The sequence below is a fragment of the Cheilinus undulatus genome, linkage group 13, assembly GCF_018320785.1.
Source record: "Cheilinus undulatus linkage group 13, ASM1832078v1, whole genome shotgun sequence".
NCBI classification, from domain to species: Eukaryota; Metazoa; Chordata; class Actinopteri; order Labriformes; family Labridae; genus Cheilinus; species Cheilinus undulatus.
This window is the reverse complement of record NC_054877.1, coordinates 35021398-35043899: the sequence shown is the minus strand read 5'-3', so window position 1 is coordinate 35043899 and position 22502 is coordinate 35021398. Positions and strand designations below refer to the sequence as shown.

General features: G+C 37.0%; 2 protein-coding genes across 2 annotated transcripts; one reads left to right on the top strand and one right to left on the bottom strand.

The window, feature by feature from the left end:
- Positions 1 to 817: 817 nt before the first annotated feature.
- On the bottom strand, positions 818 to 6943 carry prdx1 (peroxiredoxin 1). The gene is made up of 6 exons (XM_041804189.1): positions 6840 to 6943; positions 4960 to 5072; positions 4617 to 4770; positions 4399 to 4521; positions 1665 to 1795; positions 818 to 1434 (listed from the first exon to the last, which is right to left on the bottom strand). The coding sequence occupies exons 2-6, from the start codon at positions 5063 to 5065 to the stop codon at positions 1352 to 1354; spliced, it is 597 nt and encodes a 198-aa protein (XP_041660123.1). The 5' UTR covers positions 5066 to 5072; positions 6840 to 6943; the 3' UTR covers positions 818 to 1351.
- A 5509-nt stretch (positions 6944 to 12452) lies between these two features.
- On the top strand, positions 12453 to 20774 carry LOC121520338 (histone-binding protein N1/N2-like). The gene is made up of 14 exons (XM_041803731.1): positions 12453 to 12587; positions 12739 to 12849; positions 15319 to 15399; positions 15602 to 15708; positions 15798 to 16079; positions 16191 to 16288; positions 16373 to 16452; positions 16551 to 16624; positions 19341 to 19529; positions 19623 to 19795; positions 20024 to 20095; positions 20198 to 20287; positions 20379 to 20509; positions 20602 to 20774. Exons 2-14 carry the CDS (start codon positions 12749 to 12751, stop codon positions 20606 to 20608), a joined length of 1485 nt encoding a protein of 494 aa, XP_041659665.1. The 5' UTR covers positions 12453 to 12587; positions 12739 to 12748; the 3' UTR covers positions 20609 to 20774.
- The last annotated feature ends 1728 nt before the right edge of the window (positions 20775 to 22502 follow it).

Genomic DNA, 22502 nt, shown 5'->3' with positions numbered 1-22502 from the left:
TGGCTTTCACACTGATTTTTACACCATGGCTGTCTGGCAAAGCTCTATGTTGTCATGATGCTCACACGCCTGTAAGTCAAACAAATCAGTCACTTTACTACGGTGATTAAGGTTGGTGATGATTAAAGATAATGCATATTGATTCATACATCATCAAATTACATCCTGACCTAAAGTAAAGAGAATATGGAACTCCAAACAGGTTGTTTAGGTAAAATCACACCTTTATAATAAAAAATATGTTTCAGGATGTGATGTAAAATCATTCTCTCTACTACTGTGTAGTTGAAAAAGTACATAAATACTGAACTCAAATAATAATAATACAGTTACTCTGGTTAAAACTTATTTAAGTAAAATACTGATTTCAAAATGTACTCAAAAAAGTACAAGTACCCTAAAAAACTACTTAGTTACATGACATCATGGCAGCAGAGGATGCAAGTGGTTTGATATGCTCCACTCTGATCCATTCAGTAACACCTATCCTGCTACTGTTGGCTCTCGTGATTATTTTTGAGTAATTTTCTTGAACTAATAAACAAAATGTGAAGAAACCACATAAACTAGAAAGACTCTTGATGATCCAACAGGCAAAAAAAGGAAAAGCTCACCTGCTGCAGCTGGCCACTACCAATACCAGTCAGCTGTGGAGTTTACTCAGGCCCAAATCAAACAATGATAATTCTGCTAATTTTATACAATTCTCGTGTTTGAAACTGGGTTTTAAAGTTATTTGAGGTTTCGTAGTTTCTCAACAACCAAAATAATTTGTTCTTTGTGTATTTTAATAAGTCTACAGAGGTGACAAATGCGATATTTTTAATATTTTTTATAGAACCTTAACAGGAGATCATGAAATTAGTTGAGGGTTTGTATTTGAACATCAGAGTCAAAATTGAAAACAAAAAAGTCTAATTTTTACAGTAATTTTGTAAACAACATTTCTTTATTAAGTGTTACAAACTGTATTCTTTATTTTGGTAACAGATGTTTTTCACTATAACAAAAAAGATTAAAAAATATAATGAGATGGTGTTATTTGTGGCTTCACTAAAATAAAGAGCTTGTCTGGTGCTTCTCACTTCAAGATTGTGCGAGGAATGACATGAAATTATAAACAGACATTTAGCACACCTTCATAATGTAAACAGCTTACATTAGCACAACTTAACTACACAACTTTGGTCATAAGTTCACTGACACAATCCACAGACAATAGAAAATGCACAAAAACTGCCTCTGAACTGATCCTCCACAGGCACAGCAGCTGACTTAAATAACTGTTCTCTGGAAATGTAATCTAAATGAAATCTCCTACAGCAGGCTGCAGACTCTGGCTCTGGGTTTATTACTGCTTGGAGAAGAAGTCTTTGCTCTTCTGGACGTCTGGTTTGATGGTGTCACTTCCTGGTTTCCAGCCGGCAGGGCAGACTGAAAAGATAAGTCTGGAGTGAGTCCTGGCCCGGTAGATTGAGACAGTAAAGACTTGTGCCAGAATAAAGAACGTACAGTTTATAATATGAACAACCTCACTTATCATTAAGTAGGGAAATGTTAAGTTCATGAAACTTGATCCATGATAAAATAAATCTATGATGTTTGTTCTGATTTATATATTAATAGCAGCGAATGCAGCGAATACATGTACAGCATTATTTTACCTTCTCCGTGTTTGTCGGTGAACTGAAAGGCTTGAACCAAACGCATCGTCTCCTCAACGGAGCGTCCGACTGGGAGGTCGTTGATGGTGATCTGTCTCAGGATGCCCTTGTCATCGATGATGAAGAGACCTCTTTAAGTAGAGAGAAAGAGCAGTTCATTATTCTTTGAAGACTTAGGAAGGTTGCAGCTATCAACACTGGTTTTCAGTCCTTCTTTATTTATTAAAACATACCAAAACCAACTCCACAAACAACAACCAACTAACCAGAGTTGTTTCAACACAATTACCAGTGTCATAATGCCTGTGATACAGCCTTATACCTGCATATATATATATATATATGCTGCAAATAAAGGCACAATAACAAACATTTGAAGTTTTTAAAAGTGTTTGAACTTCTTTTTACCTCTTTTATGTGAAATGTAAAGGAAGTGAATCGGTGTGTGTTGGTTATTTAAAGACCCTGTAAAGTTAAATCCCCTTATGACCTAACACACTAAATATGTTTAAATATGGTTACTGTAAACATGTGAAAACACTGAGATGTACATGTGTCTGAATAGACTGTTTTCACCCCTTTCTTGGCTGGGTTTAATTAAGGCAAGGTAAATATGTGAACTAGCAATGTCACTGGTCCACAATGGAGAATCACCCCACCCCCCTAACACTACAACAATATAAAATCACCGAACAGTTTATCTCAGTTCAGTCTGTTGTCAGCTGATGTCACTGCCTTTACTGAAAGTTAACAGTCAGTTAAATGCTGTTCTTTTTGTTTGCTGTGAGGTAAATTTGCCAAATCTATCAGCCACAGTGGCCTATGGATCATTTAAAGCATCATAACAGAGATTTAAGCCAGAAAAGGACTTTGTCTCTTCTCGAGCCGAGCAGCTACACTCAAGAGGTCACCGTAAGGTCAAGGGGCAGGCTAAATGCTGGAGTGCTGGTCTATTTTACACTTGAACCAGATGCAGCAGGAACAAACATCTTACCTGCTGAAGGTGTGTTTTAATCCATATTTCAATTGTCTTTAGTCCTGAATGATTAACAGAGGTAGACTGTGGCTGTTTCAAGCAGAAACAGTTTAACCCCTCGTGTTTGTTAGCATCATTATGCTCAAGTTTAGTAATGTATCTGTTAACAGACTGTCTATTCCTGCCACGTCTGCTGCAATAAAAGCCTCTGAAGACTTTTATTTTGAAGAGTAACAGGAAATGGAGTGTCTTCAGCAGCTTGCCATTGTTGTGCAGAGCTGAACCAAATAATATGTAAGGCAGTCTTTATCTGTTGTAACACACATGACTTCATATTTGCAGATTCTATATGATAAAACTTTTAGATTATTAGTTCTAATTTTACATCTGAGAAGGAGGAAGGGAGGAGGGAGGAAAACAGAGCGCCTATGTGCCACTGAAGATGAGTTAAAATGGAGAAAAACTTTATTCAATCATCTGTTCTGATGTAAAAATTTACCTGGAAAGTTTTCAAACAATCCTTCAACTCTAAATCCATTCCTGTTTCCTGTTAACATCTCCTTATAAATGGGTTGTTTTGAGATCTGAATCATTTTGTTAAAGGAATGAATGAAGTCCCCGTAGAGATGCACACCCTGCTGACTTTGCCATGTGCACACCAGCAAGCGGGGTTTTTAAACACCTGGGGGTCATACTGTATACCCCCGGTAAAATTTGGGACTGGTATGACGGTATTAAAAAACTAATACTGCCCAGTCCTAGTCAGGATCTAAAGGTTGTTTAGCCTTTGTAGCAAGAGCTGCAGAGCCCAAGTATGCACACATGTGAAGTCTCCTTTTTTTGTTTTTGTGAAACTGTTCCCGTCACAAATCTCAGAAACTTCTTAATGTCTCATAGTACAGCTCATAAACTTACAGAAGTATGTGATTTGTGATTAAGAATAAAATGTGTTGGCAATCCTTTTTGTGTTAATAGAATTTCACACAACACTGTAAAATTATTTTTTTAAATAGCCTTGTTTTTGTCACCCTTTCAATGATAGAACTAATCAATTATCAAAATAATACGATAGAGTGGTTTTCTCTGAAAGCTTTAAGATATAACAGCATGTTTGGAAAGTTGTTAAAATGTTGTCTTAAACCAAGAAAAGCAATGTTAAGAAAGATGTGAACAATCGGTAATCTGCCATCCCTTATTTTTAAGGCTTTGTTTTAGGTTCAGATAAGCTCATAAAAACACAGCACCTAAAAGCAGCTTCATGTTATAAAAAAAACTTAACTGGTGAGCAAGCACACTGAGCTGCTGCTTACCTTAGCTGAACTTTTTTTAAAGTGAGGGTTCCATAAGTTTACTGATCCAGGCCATACGACAAAGTTATTTATCACATCACATCAGGGGCGTAGCTAGGGATTTAGGGCCCCCAGAAGAATAATACACAGGGCCCACCTAAACAGCTAGTAAAGCAACAAATGGTGCATAATTTCTACAAATATCTATGCATTTTAATGCATTTTTGCACCATAATTTCCATAAAATATGAGCATTGTTTTTACTATGGTTAAATTGAATTTACTTTCCTTATTTCACAATGCTGGTCTACACCATTTGGACATTTTTAAGGGAGGAGCAGGGGCCCACTAGTATTGCATTTTACTCTATTTGATACAAATTGTCATCTGCTGACCAATTTGGTGTCAGCTGATACTGAAGTCTAATGTTGAACACAGTTGAAGACAAAAACAGTCAGTGGTTCCCCACCTGTAGGCGATGCCCTCATCCTCCTTCAGGACACCGTAATCTGTAGAGATGGTGTGTCGTGTATCAGACACCAGGGGAATCTTCATGGCACCCAGACCTCCCTGCTTACGTGGCGTGTTTGTCCTTTGAAAACATCAAGTAAAAAGAAAAAGAGTGATGTTAAAGACTGAAAGTAAACAGACACTGAGTGTACTTCAAATATAAAGCCTCATAGCTACCATGCAAAGTGAGAGAAGTGTGAGTCAACAGAGGCAGCGATGACCTCACAGCCGATCTTCCTGAAATCCTCGGCAGCGTCACTGTAAGCAATGATCTCAGTCGGACACACAAAAGTGAAGTCCAGTGGGTAGAAGAAAAAGACGACATATTTCCCTGCAGTAAAAGGAAAACACAACAAATATTGTTAGTGCATCTGTCACTGGACATAAACGCAGTATTAACAGGTTAAATTATTCAAGCCTTTAGAAGTGTAATAATCCATTCACTATATTGTTGTCCTGAATTGCAGGCTGCCATCAAAGCCTCCACTGATGAAAGGATGTGACACAGCCTGAGGTTTACCTCTGTAGTCTGACAACTTCAGGTCATTGAATTGCCCGTCTGGCATCACCGCTTTAGCTGTGAAGTCCGGGGCTGGCTTTCCAATCTGTGCTTTTCCTGCAGACATCTTTAATCTGAACAGATCACGGGAAAGGAAAAAGTTAATGTATTTAACAATATTTTTGCAAAAATGACCAAAATAAACCAAAATCATGCCTTATTATGACCTTTTTTAATTATAATATCAATCTTATTGTTATTCAGTCTTTATGAAAGCTATTTCCATGTAAGGGGACCCCTAACTAAGGATTTACAAGCCAACTAATCGTTAAAGTCAACTAATCGTTAAAGGTCCTCATTGATCAATAATCCGTATTCTCATTTTTTTTTTTACCACAACAGATAAAACACATGATTAAACTATTTCTGTTTAAGAGAACATTTTTATTCCACAATAGGGCCTGATCTATCCTGTTTCTCACTCTTTAAAACGGCACCGTAGAGCAATATTACAAATGCCCATCTACAATGCAGAAGGCTTATAGCTGATGATCTTGATGTGCCTATTGCCTGTTTGTCCATTTTTTCCTGACATTTTGAGCTGTTATGAAACCAAGACGATTTAAAGGCCAGCGTAAATGTATTGCACGCACTAAAAAGGTTGTTCAAAAGTACAAGTTAACTTCAGAATTGCACTCAAAGATGTTACTGATATTTTTGAATTTGATATTTTTACCAAAAAATAATGATGAGTCATGATTTACTTGGAGAAAACAGGCAAATTTGATATAAAATATAGACTGAGCATGTTTATAGTGCTGCAAAGGAATGATCCTTGTCTGGTGTTTGGCAGTGAGACCCTTTCAAACAAACTGTGTTATATTTAATTATGTGGCGTCATTGTAAGTGTAACCATGTTTTTAATGCATCTGCTCATCAAAGTAAAGATTGAACAAATTTTTGCTACAAAGTCCTCAAAAATAGGAAATTTTCATTTTCAAACTGGATTATTTCTTATCTCATGTACTTTTGAACATAAAGCTGTATAGTGCCTGTTTCCACAGGGTAAAATGATGTTATAAATCTTTAATTTTATCATGGATTGACCTCGTTTTATCTCTTAGAAACACTCTTGTTGGTGCTCCTTTAATGTGAGGGTCTGGTTTTATTTATAAGTTGGAAATTGTTTAACTTAAAAAATAAAACACTTGTTAACAACTTCAACTGTGGGACTTGAGGAAGTTATAGTAGGCATTCTCACAATTTCCTAGCATAAAAGCCTTTAATAGCCCCACTTATAACTGCAGATTCACATGAAAGCATGTACTTATTACACCCTATGTGTGTAATATAACCATTAAGCAAGCCAAGTGAGAAGGAAAAGATATATTTGCTAAGCCTTAAATTGAACACCACAGACTTCTGGATTAGATCTCATCCTGTACACCACAGTTCAGACAGTTTTATTCACATGTACTGGTTAACTAGAAAACGAAACGTTTGAGCCAGTTTCACTTCTTCTATTGTTATATTCGCATATGTTTCCGTATATTGGCATTTGCTACGAGTGTTAAATTGATGCATCCGAGAACGTTTTCATTAAAAAGTATGCAGTGGAGCCAAGAATTACTTTTTGAGGTTTTAGTTTAGCCTGTTAGCGGAAACGTTTTTAAACTATTGATAGTTTTCTCAACTCAGCCCGCTTTACAACCGTTGCTGGCTACCCAGAATGAACATGAAAGTAATTTCATGAAAAACCACTTGTTGAATTGTAGCTTCAAAAGCGGCTGCGCAGTTAAAAATACTCAAACGCTCGTAAAAAACCGAAGAAGCACTTGAAAACTTAACTACAAAGCTGAGAAGTATAAAGAATAAAGGCGAATGTGATTAATAAAACATACCTCAGCTTTGGTCCCACTGTCACCTTCTGAAAGACTCGGGAGGGAGAGGAGTGCTGGAGCTGACAGGCTCGGTGAGGGAATTTATACAGCGGCCCAGTTCTCGCGATAAGATGTTCCAGAGTGCGCTTCATTCCTAGCCTTCAAGCTCAACCCTCCACCACACAGCATGACTTTGCAGTTTTTCTCCTGTTTCTCCTGGTGATTTTCATGCTCTTGTGAAACACATCAAACCATTGAATGAAACAGGAAAGAAGAAGTCTCAAGGAAACAGTCTGGCAGTAACAGTAATCCATGCAGGGAAGGCAATATTTAACCAGAATATTTCCTGTCTCTAATGTGAGTTATAACGCACAATTCTTTTCATAAATCAGCCCATCTGTATACTGGATACAAATTTCTGGATTATTGAACCTATAGCTTAAAGAGGGGTGTTAATGCCCCACTGGTTTTAAATCAAAGCTAAAAGGCATGGGCAGAGTCATGAGCTTTCGTCATATGACTGCAGGAGTTAGTCCACTGTCATCATGAATAGACAAAAAAAGAACTTTAACTTTACTACTACAACATGTGCTCGCACAGGCATCAACTTTTCTGCCAGGGAAGTAAGGTAGCACTCGCATCTCCAGTATCCATACAACATAGCATCTTTATTTTAGTTATAAGTTAAAGTACTTTTTAAGTTTGCTTGGTTATCATAAAGAAACTATATTTTTAGTACCTTAGAAAAACTACCTATTAGGTTAACAATATTAAAGGTGTTCATTTATGGTCTAGATTAGTGGTTCTCCTCTGGTCTAGCCTCGAGGCATGCCACCACCTCCCTAATGAGAAATCACAACCAAAAACTTTTTCACTCTAACTCATCATTTGAAAAAATGTATCCATTTTGATTTTGATTACAGACCTGCTTTTATTTTTAAAGAAAATTTGCTAAATCTTACCACAGAAAAATGAGTGTGTAATGGATTGAAAATGACATATGGGATCAGTAAAAGGTACATGTTTGATAACACAAGGTGTGTGTGAGTTTTTTAAAGTGAAATGAGACTTCAAGGAACATGTTGGACTTATTTTACATCACTGTGGCTGCAGTGAGATGTTGCAGTGGCTTGGTCAAAGTGTGATGCAATGGACAATAAAGCATGCAATCTATTTAATTTTCAAAAACTATTGCTCTAATTATGGACCATAATTGCATCACAATCAATGCATTAATGCTGACAGACCTTATGCATATATTTGACTTTTTTGGGCTTTCTGGAGATCCACCAGAACCTAAATGCACCCGTTACTACAAAAAATTGAATAAAATCAAATGTATGGCTGCATGTCCCTTTGTGGCTTCCATACATTTTTTTCCAGTTACACATTCACAGCTCTGAAAACTGCTCTGTGACCCACTTCTGGGTCCTGACCCACCAGTTGAAAAACATTGGTCATGATCGAACATTTTTGTCTTGTTTTTTATTCAGTATTATATCAGTTCAGATGAAAATGAAAAAAGCATTCACCTATACGTTGATACCATTGAACTCTGTTGTATTACTGCCATGACAATAGCAGGCTAGTTTACACAAAGATTTCCATTTAATATTTAACTCTGTAGTATCTACATCAGGATTTACTGTACAGGGTGTGCATTGTTGCGATATCTTGTTCTTATTCTGTGGGTGGGTGAAGGCATTTTTCACTGTCATTTCCTCCTCACCAAGGCTTTATTTACTTAATGACTCAGTTGAGGAAGAGCATGTTTATGTCTTCGCACACAGCAGCAATGAATGAAAAGTTACTTCACATTGTGGCTCTTTTTAAGAAAGCTGACTATAGTTTTCATGAATATTATAAAATGAAAGGAGAAAAAAAATGTATTTTCTGCCATTTTTTCCAGTTAACTTTTTCTGGTTTGACAACAAAGGCCATTTGCATGACATGGTTCAAACTGGTTTGGCCATGTATGCCTCCTTTTCTGGTTTTCTTGTTTGCTTGTTAAAGGTGCAGTGTGTAATATCTAGCCTAGTAGCATTTAGCTGAACAAACTTGGTAAAATAAAGCAAAACATTTCTAAGACGGCCTATCTAAATAAATGTTTAGTCATCTACATTCAAAAATAGCTATTTTGAAAAAAACAACTCAGAATAAACCTTTAATTCATACATAGGGAGGGTCCCCTCCATGGATGCCGCCATCTTGGATTTTTACATGTTTCCATGGTAACATACAGGAAAAAAAGGAAAAAAATGATAAAGTTATTGTATTGTATTGTATTGTAGTCACATTACAGATACACATTAAATTCAACTGGTTGCCGCAGTTTCCAGCAGAGAAATGCAATCTAGAACCCACATCTAGATGTTGCTATTCAGTTTTACGCACTGCACCTTTAAGCCTCTTTTGTTATTTAGAATCTGGCAAATTCATCCATCCATCCATGAATACTTACGTTGTTCTTTTGTTTGTTTGTTTGTCACTGACAGGACAGTGGATGGTGAGGGGAAAGAGTGTGGAAAAAAAATTATCTCATTAAAGCGTTATATTTTGCTTTCTGTACTGTAAAGTATCTGTGTTACATAGTGCATTCAGAAAGCACTTAGTTTTGTCCAAGTTTGGGCAGGTGATGAGCTGTGTCTGGTTTCTTCCAGACATCATTTTTAGAGTTGAGGCAAAACAGTTCGATCTTGGTTTCAGCAGACAACAGAATCTTGTTTCTCACAGTCTGAGAGTCCTTCAGGTGATTTTTGTTTTTTGCCAACTCCAAACAAGCTTTCGTGTGTTTTGCGCTTAAGGGTAGCCAATCTGCCATAAATCACTACAACAACAAGCAACTACTACAAGCAACAAGTGTTGTGAAGAAGTGAAGAATCTGGTCATATAGCCACACATCAGTGGATATGAAAATACTGTATCTCTATTTTTTAGGTGTTATACATCAAACTTGGTTGTAAATGAATGAAAGATATGATGATCAGAATATTGCGACCTTTTACCCTAAGTCTCATTTCTGACCAAACATGTACATTTTAATCCCCATATTGTTGCTTTAGCAGAGAAATTCTCTATAACAGCGCTGACAGGAAAATAAAGCAGTTTTTTTTTTTGAGGATATTACTTCATCTGAGCCCATGTAACCTGTCCAGAGCAGGGTTGTTATCAGCTCAGTCTGCCCCCCCACCACCAACACCCACCCCTCTCCCTCCCATCCTCTGCTGTCACCGAGCGATGTCTTTGCATCACCGTTGCTATGGAGATCGCATCAAGAGCCAGATAAGAGGGGTGCACACAATAACCTCCTGTTAGAAGCTCAGCAGTGGGTTTCCTGATCAAACGCCTCCCTACGTTCATATCCTGTCTCGCATTATGCACATAATTAGTGAATCTGCTCGCTGTTTATTCCAAAGCATCTGCATGTCTGAGGGGCACTCATGTCCAACAGTCTGCTCTCATTCAGCAAAATAACAAAACAGGTCTCTGTGTTTAGAAAAAATAAAACAGAATCCGCTACTCTTGAGCTTACACGTAGCTTAATATTTATTTCATTCAGCGATTCTCAAAATGCATTTACATGTCCTTCTAAGTGGATTAATGGCACAAATGGAAGCAGCAGCTTTCAAAAGACCTGGTAAAGTGATCTGAAGTATTTGGTGCTTATCTGGTCTATCCTCAGGACCCACCACCACCCTAATGAAAATAACAACACAAATTTCTGACAAATTTAATATCAGTTTATTCAACAAAATGTTTGCAGTTTGGACCTTATAACAAATAAAACATGAGAGAATAAAGAAACATGTTAAACATGTTTAACATATCATTACAGACTGATGGAACGTGCATGTTTGCACTTCATTTTACCCCCCTTTCCCAGAAATACTGTGCTGTGAAGAAATATTTCTCCCCTTCCTAATTTCTTATTTTGTGCATTCATTCAAATGTGAATATAAGCTAACAAAGAAAGCTAAAGCTGATAGCATCAGTTTTTAATGGTAACAGAATAGTAACAAAATATTTTTGCTCTCATCAGTACAAAGCAAATAAGTGAACTGCACTAACCGATATTTTAAAAACCCAACAAGGTATCTTATCTTTGTTACAAGTTAAGAACAAGAAGGAACGACAAGATATCAGTAAGGCCTTCAATCGTCTGTAAAATTGGCACTTAAAATAAATCCCCATATATTGCATCTCCTCTCAAATAAATTGCTTCTGATGGATAAATTGTTAGAGGATAAACTGCTGTTTGTTTCTGACTTTAAAGCAATTGCCTGGCTGTTGGAGCTGTGATTTTAATGATGACATTGTGAGGGGTTAAGTGGGATTATTTCAGTGTGAGACTGATTGGAGGACAGGTCCAGACTTGTCTCCATGAGGCAGGACACAGAGGAATCAGCAGGAGGGGCTCGGAGGAGATCTGCCATGCGTGACCGTCACAGCAGGACATGACAGCTGCCCTTTGTTTATATGTTCATGCAGAATAATGAGAATACACACATAGTATACCACCAACATCGCCCTCATCATCATTGTTATCCTCCAAAGAACTGTACTGATGAAAGCACTAAAATTAGATTGAATGAAACTTCATTAATACAAACATAAATTCTATCGGCAGGTTGTAGATTATCACAAAAGAGCATCAAATAAAAGAGAAATACAAAAAAAAAGGTGTGAAGTGGATAAAGGTTAAATTCAAAGACACAGTGCCTATATAATGAGTAACTAGATGTATAATAGGTGCAGTAACAGAATAAAAAGTCAGCTATAACAGTGATAGCACTCAGACACCGACCCAGGCTTTATGCAAACTCCAGGACGAAAAAAACACTTCCAAGCTTATAGTGTGCACTGTTATTTTATGATGGTGCTATTATATGAAAGAGAAAGTCATATTGGAGATGGTGATAGTGTTGTGGAATATCACAGTGCATGATAATGATCACTGCACGTTGTCATAATCACAAAAGCCCAAAATAAAAAGAGAAATATTGCAACCCTTCAAAAAAAGTTATTGCCCATGGAGTAAAATAAACTATAAAATGAAGAAATTATGGCATAGTGTGCACATATGCATAGATACTGATATGTGCCAAAGTTATTATAGTTAAAAAAAAAAAAACTAACTACATAACTAAAAATAAAATATTGAATCATTTTAGTTGAGAGACTTAATAAAAACTAGCTTTACTAAAAAGGACACTAACTTAAACTGAATTATGTGCTTATAAAATTAACTCAAATAAAATTAGAGATGAATTCTCCATAGTTTTAGTCTTTGACAGCAGCAGACTATGAACACCCAAACGTGGAGAGTAAAATCACCCGATTTTACTGAAGAAGACTGAACACAATGCTAATTTGAGGTCTTAAGTTGTTTACAAACATCAAAATTATATCAATTAAATGAAAAGTGAGGAGCCATTTTGGTTCTCTCACCTGACAGGTGTCTCATACTGCTAAAAACTCAAACTGACACTAAGAGTGACTAAAACGAAACTAAAATGAAGTAATAGTACTAGTAATAGTAATCGTTATAATAGTAGTTTAGGTGTCAATGCTGCACAGTCTGTTCTGTCTCTTTAACAACTTTCCCGCGCTGCTTTGAGAACCCGGAAATCGACCGGAAAGGGTAGGAATATTTCGCGCCAAATTGAAACAACAGGCACTCACTCTGAGCGGTGGACGAGAAGAGCAGAGACGTAAACCACCAAGCTGAAGTTTTACCTGACTTTTATTTTTATCTCGCTGAAGTTGAAGGTAGGTGAGAAGTTATTAAAAACTCTGTCTTGTGAAATTTAAATTCTAACGTTAAGTTAGCATTTTAAATTTTAAAAAAATTTTGTGTTTAGTTTATTGGTGATTTGTCGATAAAAGTCGAATGGCTGATTGCTTCCTTTTTTTTGTCCAGCTTTGCTAATATGGAGGAGGCAAACAAGCTCATCGGCACCGGCAAGAAGCACCTGGTGATGGGAAAGGTGGTGGAGGCGGTGAGCTCCCTGCAGGAGGCCTGCGGCATGCTGTGAGTTAACAAAAGAGACCGTGGTAATCATTGATGATAACATTAAATAATCACACAGCAGAGCTAGCAGTTCGACTAATTGACACAGCTGTGATGAATAATCTAAATTAATTCGTTGAAAGGAGGGAAAAATTACACCCCAGGTTAAGCATCAGTGTACATACAATGAAGTCGAGCAGGAGCACAAAAAGGCATAAACACAAGGGCAGTCAGTAAAGTGGTCACAGTGAAAATGTTGGTAGTTGAATTTTTTTTTTACAGGTGTCTTAGATATGGCAGAAGAGTCGGACTCGTGAGACTATTGCAGCTGGTTGATATTCAGATCCTTATAAGGTTGTCAAAATGAAGCTATGACCTCATACTTGATACCATATTCTGTAAACCATACATTTGTAATTTTTGTAATGCTGAAGTGTGCCCGAACTGTAAATCCAGACATCTCTTTAAAGAGTAATTCATAGGGGATGAGTGAAACCATCAGAAATTGCATGTGAACTTCTGCACAATATCTGAATTTCACATAATTAGCCACAGTAAATCTGTCTAATATTGGGAAACTAGGAATCCTTTAATGGTGCTGTGGTATTTCAATGCCCACATATCATCTCTAGTTTTACTAGATTCATGTCAGTGTTTATTCTAATGGTACCAACCATAAGTGGCAGGTAAATGCAGCAGTGTGGTTGTTCTGAAGAAGTTAAGATAATCCTGGATCCACTGACACAAGGAAATAAATGCAAGGGGTCTTTCTCAAACTGTTTGTCAATTTAAAAAATGTATCTTAATTATTGGATTTGCAATTAATCTCATTGATAATTTTAGAAAGATTACATTAGATTTAAAGATAATAGTGACAAAACAATCAGAAATGACATGTTTCTATATGGCATTAAAACCTTTTATTATCTTTTGAAACAGAAGTGGAGATAGAGGGCGGATTGTCCTTTTACTATTCAATCTAGGCTGTTGTTAACAAATATGATTTTTGATTTTACTCATATAATTATAAAGATTAAGAGCACAGAGGATTTTCACAAATGTGCCATTAAATCAAAGTTAGAAAGCTACTTTAGCTGTTTGTGTGTTGGTGTCATTGTGATTAATCAGCGTACATTTGTTGATCGCATTTTTCACTCCTGCGATTAGTTGAAATTAGGGATGCCAATATTATCGGTCTGGTATCAGCAGATATCAAAATTTCTGCCGATGTTTACATCCCATGTTTTGCCTGACTTTTTCAGCATATATCGACTGTAAATTTTGTCCATCTATACTGATAAAATAGTGGAGTTTTAGGCTGAACCAACAGACCTATGTCAGTTGTGTTTTTTAAGGACTGAAGTTTGTTTCCGTGGTCAGCCTTGAACCTTGAAGTGTGTCCAAAAGGACTAAAATTTCTCATTCAAAAAGCATATTTAAACATCAATATCTGTATTGGCTAAAATGAATCTGTAAATATCAGATATCAGCAAAAACCCGATATGGTGCATCACTAGCTGAAATCAATCCGATTAATTGATAGTACTAGTTTTTTCAGAGTATATAAAATGTCTCTGAACTGTTAGACGTTCTGTTCTGACTCTTAAAGAAGGCAGAACTGAAGTTTTTTTTTCCCATTCATCAAAACGATGACTTTTAAACTGAAGTCATCTTTGAAAGTAGACAAATGTTTTTCTTTGTATGTAGGCCGTTCATTTTCTACATCAAAACCAAATCAGTTTTGTCCTTGTCCCCAGTGCGCAGTTAGAAACAACATATTTCATGTATTTAATGACAGATTCGCATTTTCAAATATGAAAGTTCCAGGGCAAAAAATTGAAATCTAATTTCTTTGTTTTCGTGTGTTTAGTAACCAGCATTGAGATGCATTTAAGACAAGTTTGATTGCTGAAAGGGCCACATAAATTTTTTTCTTGCAGTTTATAAAAAAAATTTGTATTTTTCACTTATTCAAATAGTGATACCCAACATTGAGCTGAAACCCATTAAAACTGCTATGACATTGTACTGTTTATTTTGGTAGGTTGTACTTTATCTGCCTTTTTTCTGCATAGATTGATGCATACGTAAGATTTATAAAGCAAATTACAGCCAATTTTATCACTGACGTTTTACAAAGAACTTAACTTACCCAAATAATCAAAGATTATTGAAATGTTTTTGTCATGTTCTCTTGATATTTATTATTTCTTGATCATTGAAAAAAGTTGAGAGCAGAACTGAGTGGAGAGGAAGGTTGTATGTTGCCACCAGTTGCCCACCACTCATGCACAGTAGTACTACTGCCCAGACAGTGTTGTTAGGAATGTATGCTTTTCATAATAAACGCCCAACCTTTAAACCAAAACTTTTATTTTTCCCCCATCACATATCCAAGACTCCTTTTGGGACCCAGTCCACCAGTTAAGAATTGAAGTGTGTTGTGCATAGTTTTAATTGTAATTGCACTGGAACATGAATATTTTTCAGAGCTAAGAAGTACGGAGATACGGCAGACGAGTGTGGAGAAGCTTTCTATTGGTGTGGAAAAGCTCTTCTGGATTTGGCTCGGTGAGCTCATAAAGAAATGTTTATAAAAATTTTCTTCACTATGATTTTTTTTTAGTTTTCATCATTATTTTATGCCATTTGACAGTACCAAATAATTCATATTTTAATTTGATGTTTTATTAATAGAATATGGTTTTTGTATTGTCAGGGCTGTGTTGGTTTTTGAAGAACTTGTCAGACTGAAGTTTTTCTGTTGTCATAGGATGGAGAACTCAGTCCTGGGAAACGCTCTAGAAGGAGTACCAGAGGGTGAGGAAGATGAGGAAAAACCCAAAGACTCCAATGTTGACGGCACAGAAAACATTGATGGTGTGGAAATGATGCCATGTCTATTTTTGGCTTTATTTCATACTTTTTGAAAGTTTTGAAGTCCTAAATGTGCTCTGTTTCTTCAACAGAGAAGACAAGAGATGAGCTGAGGGTTCAGGTGTATGATGCCATGGCTGAGAAGAAAGATGAAGAGAAAAAAGACTCAGATAAAGAGGATGGAAAGGAAAGCGAAGATAAAGAGAAAAATGGTGATGTAGAAAAAGCAGAGGCTGGTGATGAAGAACAGAAAGAAGAAAAAGCGGAGGAGGAGAAGAAGAATGAGCCTGGGAGCAAATCTGAAAGTGAAGAAAAGACTGAAAAGGACAAGGAGGCAGAGGAACAAACGGAGGATAAAGAAGAGGAGGCAGGAGGTGAATGTTTCTCCTTTTCCTTGTCTGTCTTTAAAGTGCAGACCTTGATTATAAATATCTTTCTGATTGAAATGGCTTGTTGCCTAATCTATAACCATGTTGTTGACACAGACGGGGAGGAGGAGGAGGAGGAAGATGGTGAGGATGCAGAAATGGACTGTGATGGAGAGGAGCAAGGTGAAGGGGAGGGAGACGGCCCAGCTGAAAAGGTACTTGACCAACAAACTGAAGAATAAATCAACTCAAAACATCTTAAAGTTTGATTCAGGTTTAAATTATGTTTTGTTTTTTAGGACAGTGATGATGAAGATGAGGTGGGAAACCTGCAGCTTGCATGGGAGATGCTAGAAGTGGCTAAAGTAATCTATAAAAGGTCAAGAACACAATATGAACTATTGGCTGAGTTTTAATTAGATCTGATACTTACTGAGCTTCAGCTTCCATTCTGATAATATATTTTTTTTTATTTAGGAAAGAAGCCAAAGAGGATCAACTCATGGCGGCTCAGACTCACTTAAAACTGGGAGAAGTTTCTGTTGAATCAGGTACTGACAAGCCGCCCAATCACTCTCGTGCTTTGTCCATTTTAGTTCTTGAGTGTATGAGAATTTGAGGGAGCGAGGAAAATGAGATTGACTGTTCATATAGCACCTTTTAAAAAGGATGTTTACACAGTGCTTTAACACACAGAGCAAGGCATGAACTCAGGGATTAATAAGATAAACATTAACAATCAAACCAAACAGAAGGTCTTGAAAGTTAAAAAAAAAAAGTCAGAACAACCTGAAGCACTAAAGTCAACAAAGATTAAAACAACTGAAAAGAATGGAAAATGTCACTAACGATCATGATGAAACAAACAAGTGAATTAAAGAACAAGTGAATTAAAAATGGAGGGCTGTTAAGATGACAGCAGAGTATAGATAAAGAGCATCAGAACAAGTAAGTGACAAAAATAATGAAAGGAGACATCATTTAAAGGACTATGTTGGAATTTTTGAAGTTGAGGTATCCACAGGATCAACTTTCACAGAAATCAATGGAGGTTAATGCCACTATTATAGCCACGTATGACCCAACTTAAAAAAATCACGAAATATCCCTTTAAAAGAGAGGCATTTCAAGGAGTGATTTAAAAATGTTGCCCAGTCTCATTAATATAAACTACATGCACTGAAATAGTTTACAAATCTATAGTTTATATAAAATCATCAGTAGAGAACGACTGTTCCCGGGAGGTGCCAGACAGATTGCATATCAAAAATGCTTTGCATAAAAAGCGTTGCATTAATGGTGAAGATGAATGCCACAACCTGTATCCAAAGAGCCAAACTGTAAGTTAAAACTTGCAAGCTGCTGCCAGTGTAAGTAAACACTGGAGAACTAGTGCACAAGTTTTGTCGGGTGACAAGTACCACACTAATGAAGCTGCTTTTGAACAGTTTTTCTCCCTCATTGGGTCAAAGTCCTGCACTTAAAGATGGATTGTTAACTCTCTGAGACCGACATAGTCATATGACCAGAAAAGACATAGCTTATTAAAAGTTAAATAACTCTTAAACCATAAATCCTTTGCCTTTTTTTTACTTGCTTTTAAAAGGCTGTTCTGTAATGGTGTGCTTTGTCAAACTGCACAGAGACAGAGAGCCTGAATAGCTCGATGGACAGGGGGCCTGTGATGTGGCCCTCAGTGTCACTGCGGACAGGAACTGTTCTGAGAAATAGTTCAATAACAGCATGTACAAAAAAGCGCATGGGCTTTTATCTTGTAAATATTTGAGAATTTGGAAGACTTTTTGTCTCATTTTTTTCAGAGATGGGAGAACAAGTTTGTGCAAGAAAAAGAGTCTTGGTCATTTAGTGTGTCAGACATTAAAAAAAAATCTTTGAATTTAATTTCATTCTGTTTTTATAGTCTCATACTTTTTAAAATATTCAACTGACATTATTGCAGCATGCATGGTTTTAAAGCTCAGGCTGTCCTGAACAAAGGCTGTTTAAAGCTCGATTGTGCCACACAAGCTTTTTGAGACAGTAAGTCCAAGCGAGACAAAATGTTTAAACAATAGCTTGGGGCTTTAAGGGTTAAGTAAATAAACCTGTATGAGCACTAGTTTAGAAAGCCAACGGAGCATCACCACAGGCTTGGAGCTCAACTGTCACAATGTTTAGCAGGATTGTCGAACCCACAAAGAAAAATCAGATGGTGCTAAAACGGCTACACAGAACCTGAACTGAACTTGGTGGAAATCAAAAAGACAGTTTAAAAATTTTTACCTCTAGGAGTCAGAACAGACTGTATCTTGTTCACTGGTGTGAATTATGCTGTGGAGTTTAGTGGTTTCAGATAATGGCGATTTCTTTTTTTTCTAATTAACCCTTTTGCAAAGCATTTTTGCATATTCCATTTGTCTGAGACTTCCTGGCCATCGTAGCAACCACCCTGAGTCATCTCTGAGTTCCATTGTTTCACAGCAACATGGCTGCATACCTGTACACAGATCAAACAGGAACATCATGGTGAACTGTATACCTTACTCAACGTTCAAAGTGACTTAACTTTTTTAAATAAGCCGAGTTGCCCAATGATATTGTCATCCTCTAAATAAACTGGGTGTTACCAGTAGAAATTAAGCTGTTTCTTGGCAAACCTGTCTGATGGCCTGTTAGGGGGTGCCCAGGTAATTGAGCGAGTCCTAAAAGTAAACCAGGAGCCTTGTGAAGGCTGATGTCAGCTTGTTGGTTGAAAGAGAAGCTCTTACAGAAAATGCATCCATGCATATTATATTTTGGTATTCCTGTGTACTTTGTTTTCCTGGAGATCTTGATTTCTGAATTTTGTTTCGGGATAAAAGGAGATTTTCTTATCATGGATCAATCCTCTAAAGCTTGAAAAATTAACTCTGAATAATGGGAAAATGAGCATTAAGACCATGGCAAATTAGCGAAATCAATAAAACAATCTTAAATGTCTTATCAAGGCAAAACTGAGAAAAATAAAATGTATGGATGCGTCTTCAGTTTAAAAGTAAAAAAAATGGCTTTACTTTCTTATTGAATATCCAAATGTGATTCAGAGACCACATTCTGTGTGGTACAATCCTAAAAATAGAAAAACTCCACTGTTTCAGCCTTCAGGTTTGATGGATTCTTTTTGCTATTATGATAACTTCAAAAACTGTTTTATAGAAAAATGGTCATTTGATGTCCGATCCTCTTGTTTGAGATGCTGGTCTTAAGTAGTTCTCTGTCTCTGTTCAGGAAACTACACTCAGGCGCTGGAGGACTTCCAGGAGTGTCTGAAGCTGCAGGTGAAGCACCTGGACTCTGACAGCCGCCTGCTGGCTGAGACGCACTACCATCTGGGTGTGACCTACAGCTTAAACATGCAGTACACCCAAGCCATCAAATCGCTGCAGAGCTCCATCAACGCCATCAAGAGCCGGCTGGGTGAGCAGTCTGAAAATAAAATATTTCAGCTCATTAAATCAACAATTTCTCAGTCTTTTATTTGTATTTTTATGTTGCTGCTTTGTGTGACAGACAAACTTAAGGAGCTGCTGGATAAGGCCGAGGGTCCAGAAGCTCTGCCTGATGAGAGGAAAGAGATGGAGGAGCTGAAGGCGCTATTGCCAGAGATCCAGGAGAAGGTGGAGGACGCTACAGAGGCTCAGAAAACGGCGAGTACCGCCGCCGAGGCCATGAAGGGGGTGCTGGTGAGTTGGATGCTCATTTTCATTACTTTTCTGCCTTTTTGTACCATTCATTATTCTTTCATTTTATATATTTTTACTAGTTCTGTCAAAATAAGTTCATTTCAATTAAATAGTGGTTAACCAATCAGATGATTGCTTCAAGAACCAGCTGTAGCTTTGTTATTGATTGAATGCTTTCTTAATGTTTTGATGAAGCTTATTTCTAACCTTTTTACTTGTTAATGTCAGGATGGAGGCTCCACTTCTTCTGCTTTCCCTGGAACTGCTGTTGAAAACACCGACACATCACCTAATGCCAAGGTAAGCTTCATTACCAGCATTATTTGTATCTAGGATTACATGTATTTGTCTTTCTCACACACTTGATTTATTTATTATTTTTTACTGTTTCATTCTCTAAAGATTAACGGCACAACAAACGGAGTCAGCTCCACTAACGGACACACCTCAAAAGCTCCAGTCTCAGATATTTCCCACCTGGTCAGGAAGAAGGTGAGGCAGCTGGATATTTTTAAGGGTTAAAAATAAACTGCACATACATGTAGCATTTTTTTTTCATTTGATGTTGTGCTCTGTATTTCAGAGGAAACCAGAGGAGAGTCCAGTGAAGGAGGGCGTGGTGAAGAAGGTAAAGCAGGATGCCGATCAGACTAATGGAGAACAAGAGGCTCACACCAACGGAGATACTAATGGCCACGCTGCAGAGGTCAAGAGGTGAGAAATGACTCATTACTGAGGCTCCCACCAGCAACTACCCACCAGAGTCTGATTTAATGTGGATGACTGATGTGAGTTTTCTTTTTCAGTCAGTGAAGCTGGACTCCCTCCTGGGGTTTCAGTCTCCTCCTGAGAGAAGAGATCCAACATTTCATGAAGCACTTACTGTTGCTGAACTTGTATATCTGTAAATCTTTTCTGTGCCTGTTTATATGTTTCACATTTAACCTATGAAGTTCAATAAAGTAATTATTTGATACAACTCTGCTTCCAGAGACATTTTGTTTGGCATTCATAATAAGAGTTGCTTTTTATTTCAGCACTGAATAGAATAAAATATGCTAGGTGTCTGTAGTCCTGAAGGAGATGCCTGAAAGCTTCGAATACCAGGTGTATTGCTTTTTTGCACATTGTTCAGTTTGCTCACCAACATTACATCTACATTTTAAGACAACCCCAAAACAAAAATCTTGGTGTCCTCTGTTTTTAAGCATGAATTTATTTGATTAAATGTTGCCTTGTCTTTTAAAATTAGAAGTTTAAAATCTTGCTTGTTACTACTACGGGGCTTAACACGGCACTATACCGGATTTTTGGCGGGGGGGGGATAACACGTGGGAATTTGTTGTTTACTGTCTTGTTTGAATAATGGTTCACAAACCAATGGTTTGAGAGACGCTGCTCTGATTCTACACCCCCTCTCAACCTAACCAACGGTATCACCAATCAGGAAGAGATATAAATGAAATGATGGATCAACTTACTTAAAATCTAGACTGAAAAGGTTTAAACTTTATCATCACTGTTCTCAAGACTCTCCTCCACCATATCAGCATAACCCTGACAAAGAGAAATGGCGACATCTGGTGGAGATTTGAAAGAATCTCTCTTTGGCTTGACTTCATCTTATGAAACAAATCAGTTAAAAATGTTACAATTTTAACCTTCCCCACAATGGTTGTGTTTTTGGCAAGTGTTGATTTAAATATTATAATTTATGAAACTAAATATTTAATGTAACTTTTTGGTAAATGAAAATAAATCTATTATCTTCTTTAGCAGGGCTGAAAAGGTCTTTGTGAGGGGGGGTGACAAAGAACCTGATGGTCACTCTCTGACTGAGTTCCAGAGATCCTGTGTGATGACGGGACAAAGTTCTATAATGACAACCATCACTGCAGCCCTCCACTTATATGGGCTTATGGCAGAGTTACAGAAGCCTCTCCTCAGTTTAAAACACATAAGCTTGCTAGCCATTTGCAGAAAACGCCACATGAAAGTCAAACAGGATTTCATGTTTTTTTTTAAATAAAATGTGCATTTTTCAATCAAGAAAAAGCTGGAGTTTTGATTTGAATTAAGAGTTTAAAGCTCTCCAACATATTCAAGCACTCTTTTTTATTCATAAAGCCAGGATTTTTCCTAAATTAAAGCTAAAAAGTACTTCAAAATAGAAGCTCCAGTATTTCTAACCAAAATAGAACACAATTTTTGTGGAAATTGCTAAACTTTCTGTCCCTAGGAAGTTAAAAACGTATCTTCATCTATACAATTATTGACATTTGAGAGAGCAGGGTTATTATTTCAACACTCAGGATAATCACTGAGAAGCTGTCTAAGGAAGTGGTTCTCAACTGGTGGGTCAGGACCCAAAGGTAGGTCACAAATGTTACCTGAGGAAAAACTGCGGCTAAAAGTTAATGAGGTAGGGAAGCCTTAAAGGGACATAAATGCATATATTTTATTTACTGTGTTGCCTGAAAACAAAGATTTTGTTTCTATCAAGATCTTATTAATTAGCTGGTTTACCCCTGAAAAATGTGCTTTCTCTTGCATCTAGAAAAATACCAGAATTTTTTTAGTGTGGGAAAAATTTAAAAATGTATGTTTTTCCTCCAAGGGCTACTTTAATTATTCTTTTTTTCACTCAGTTTTGTTTCGTACCATTAAAGGCCTTCATTAAATACATTTTAGAGGTCAACAATTTTCA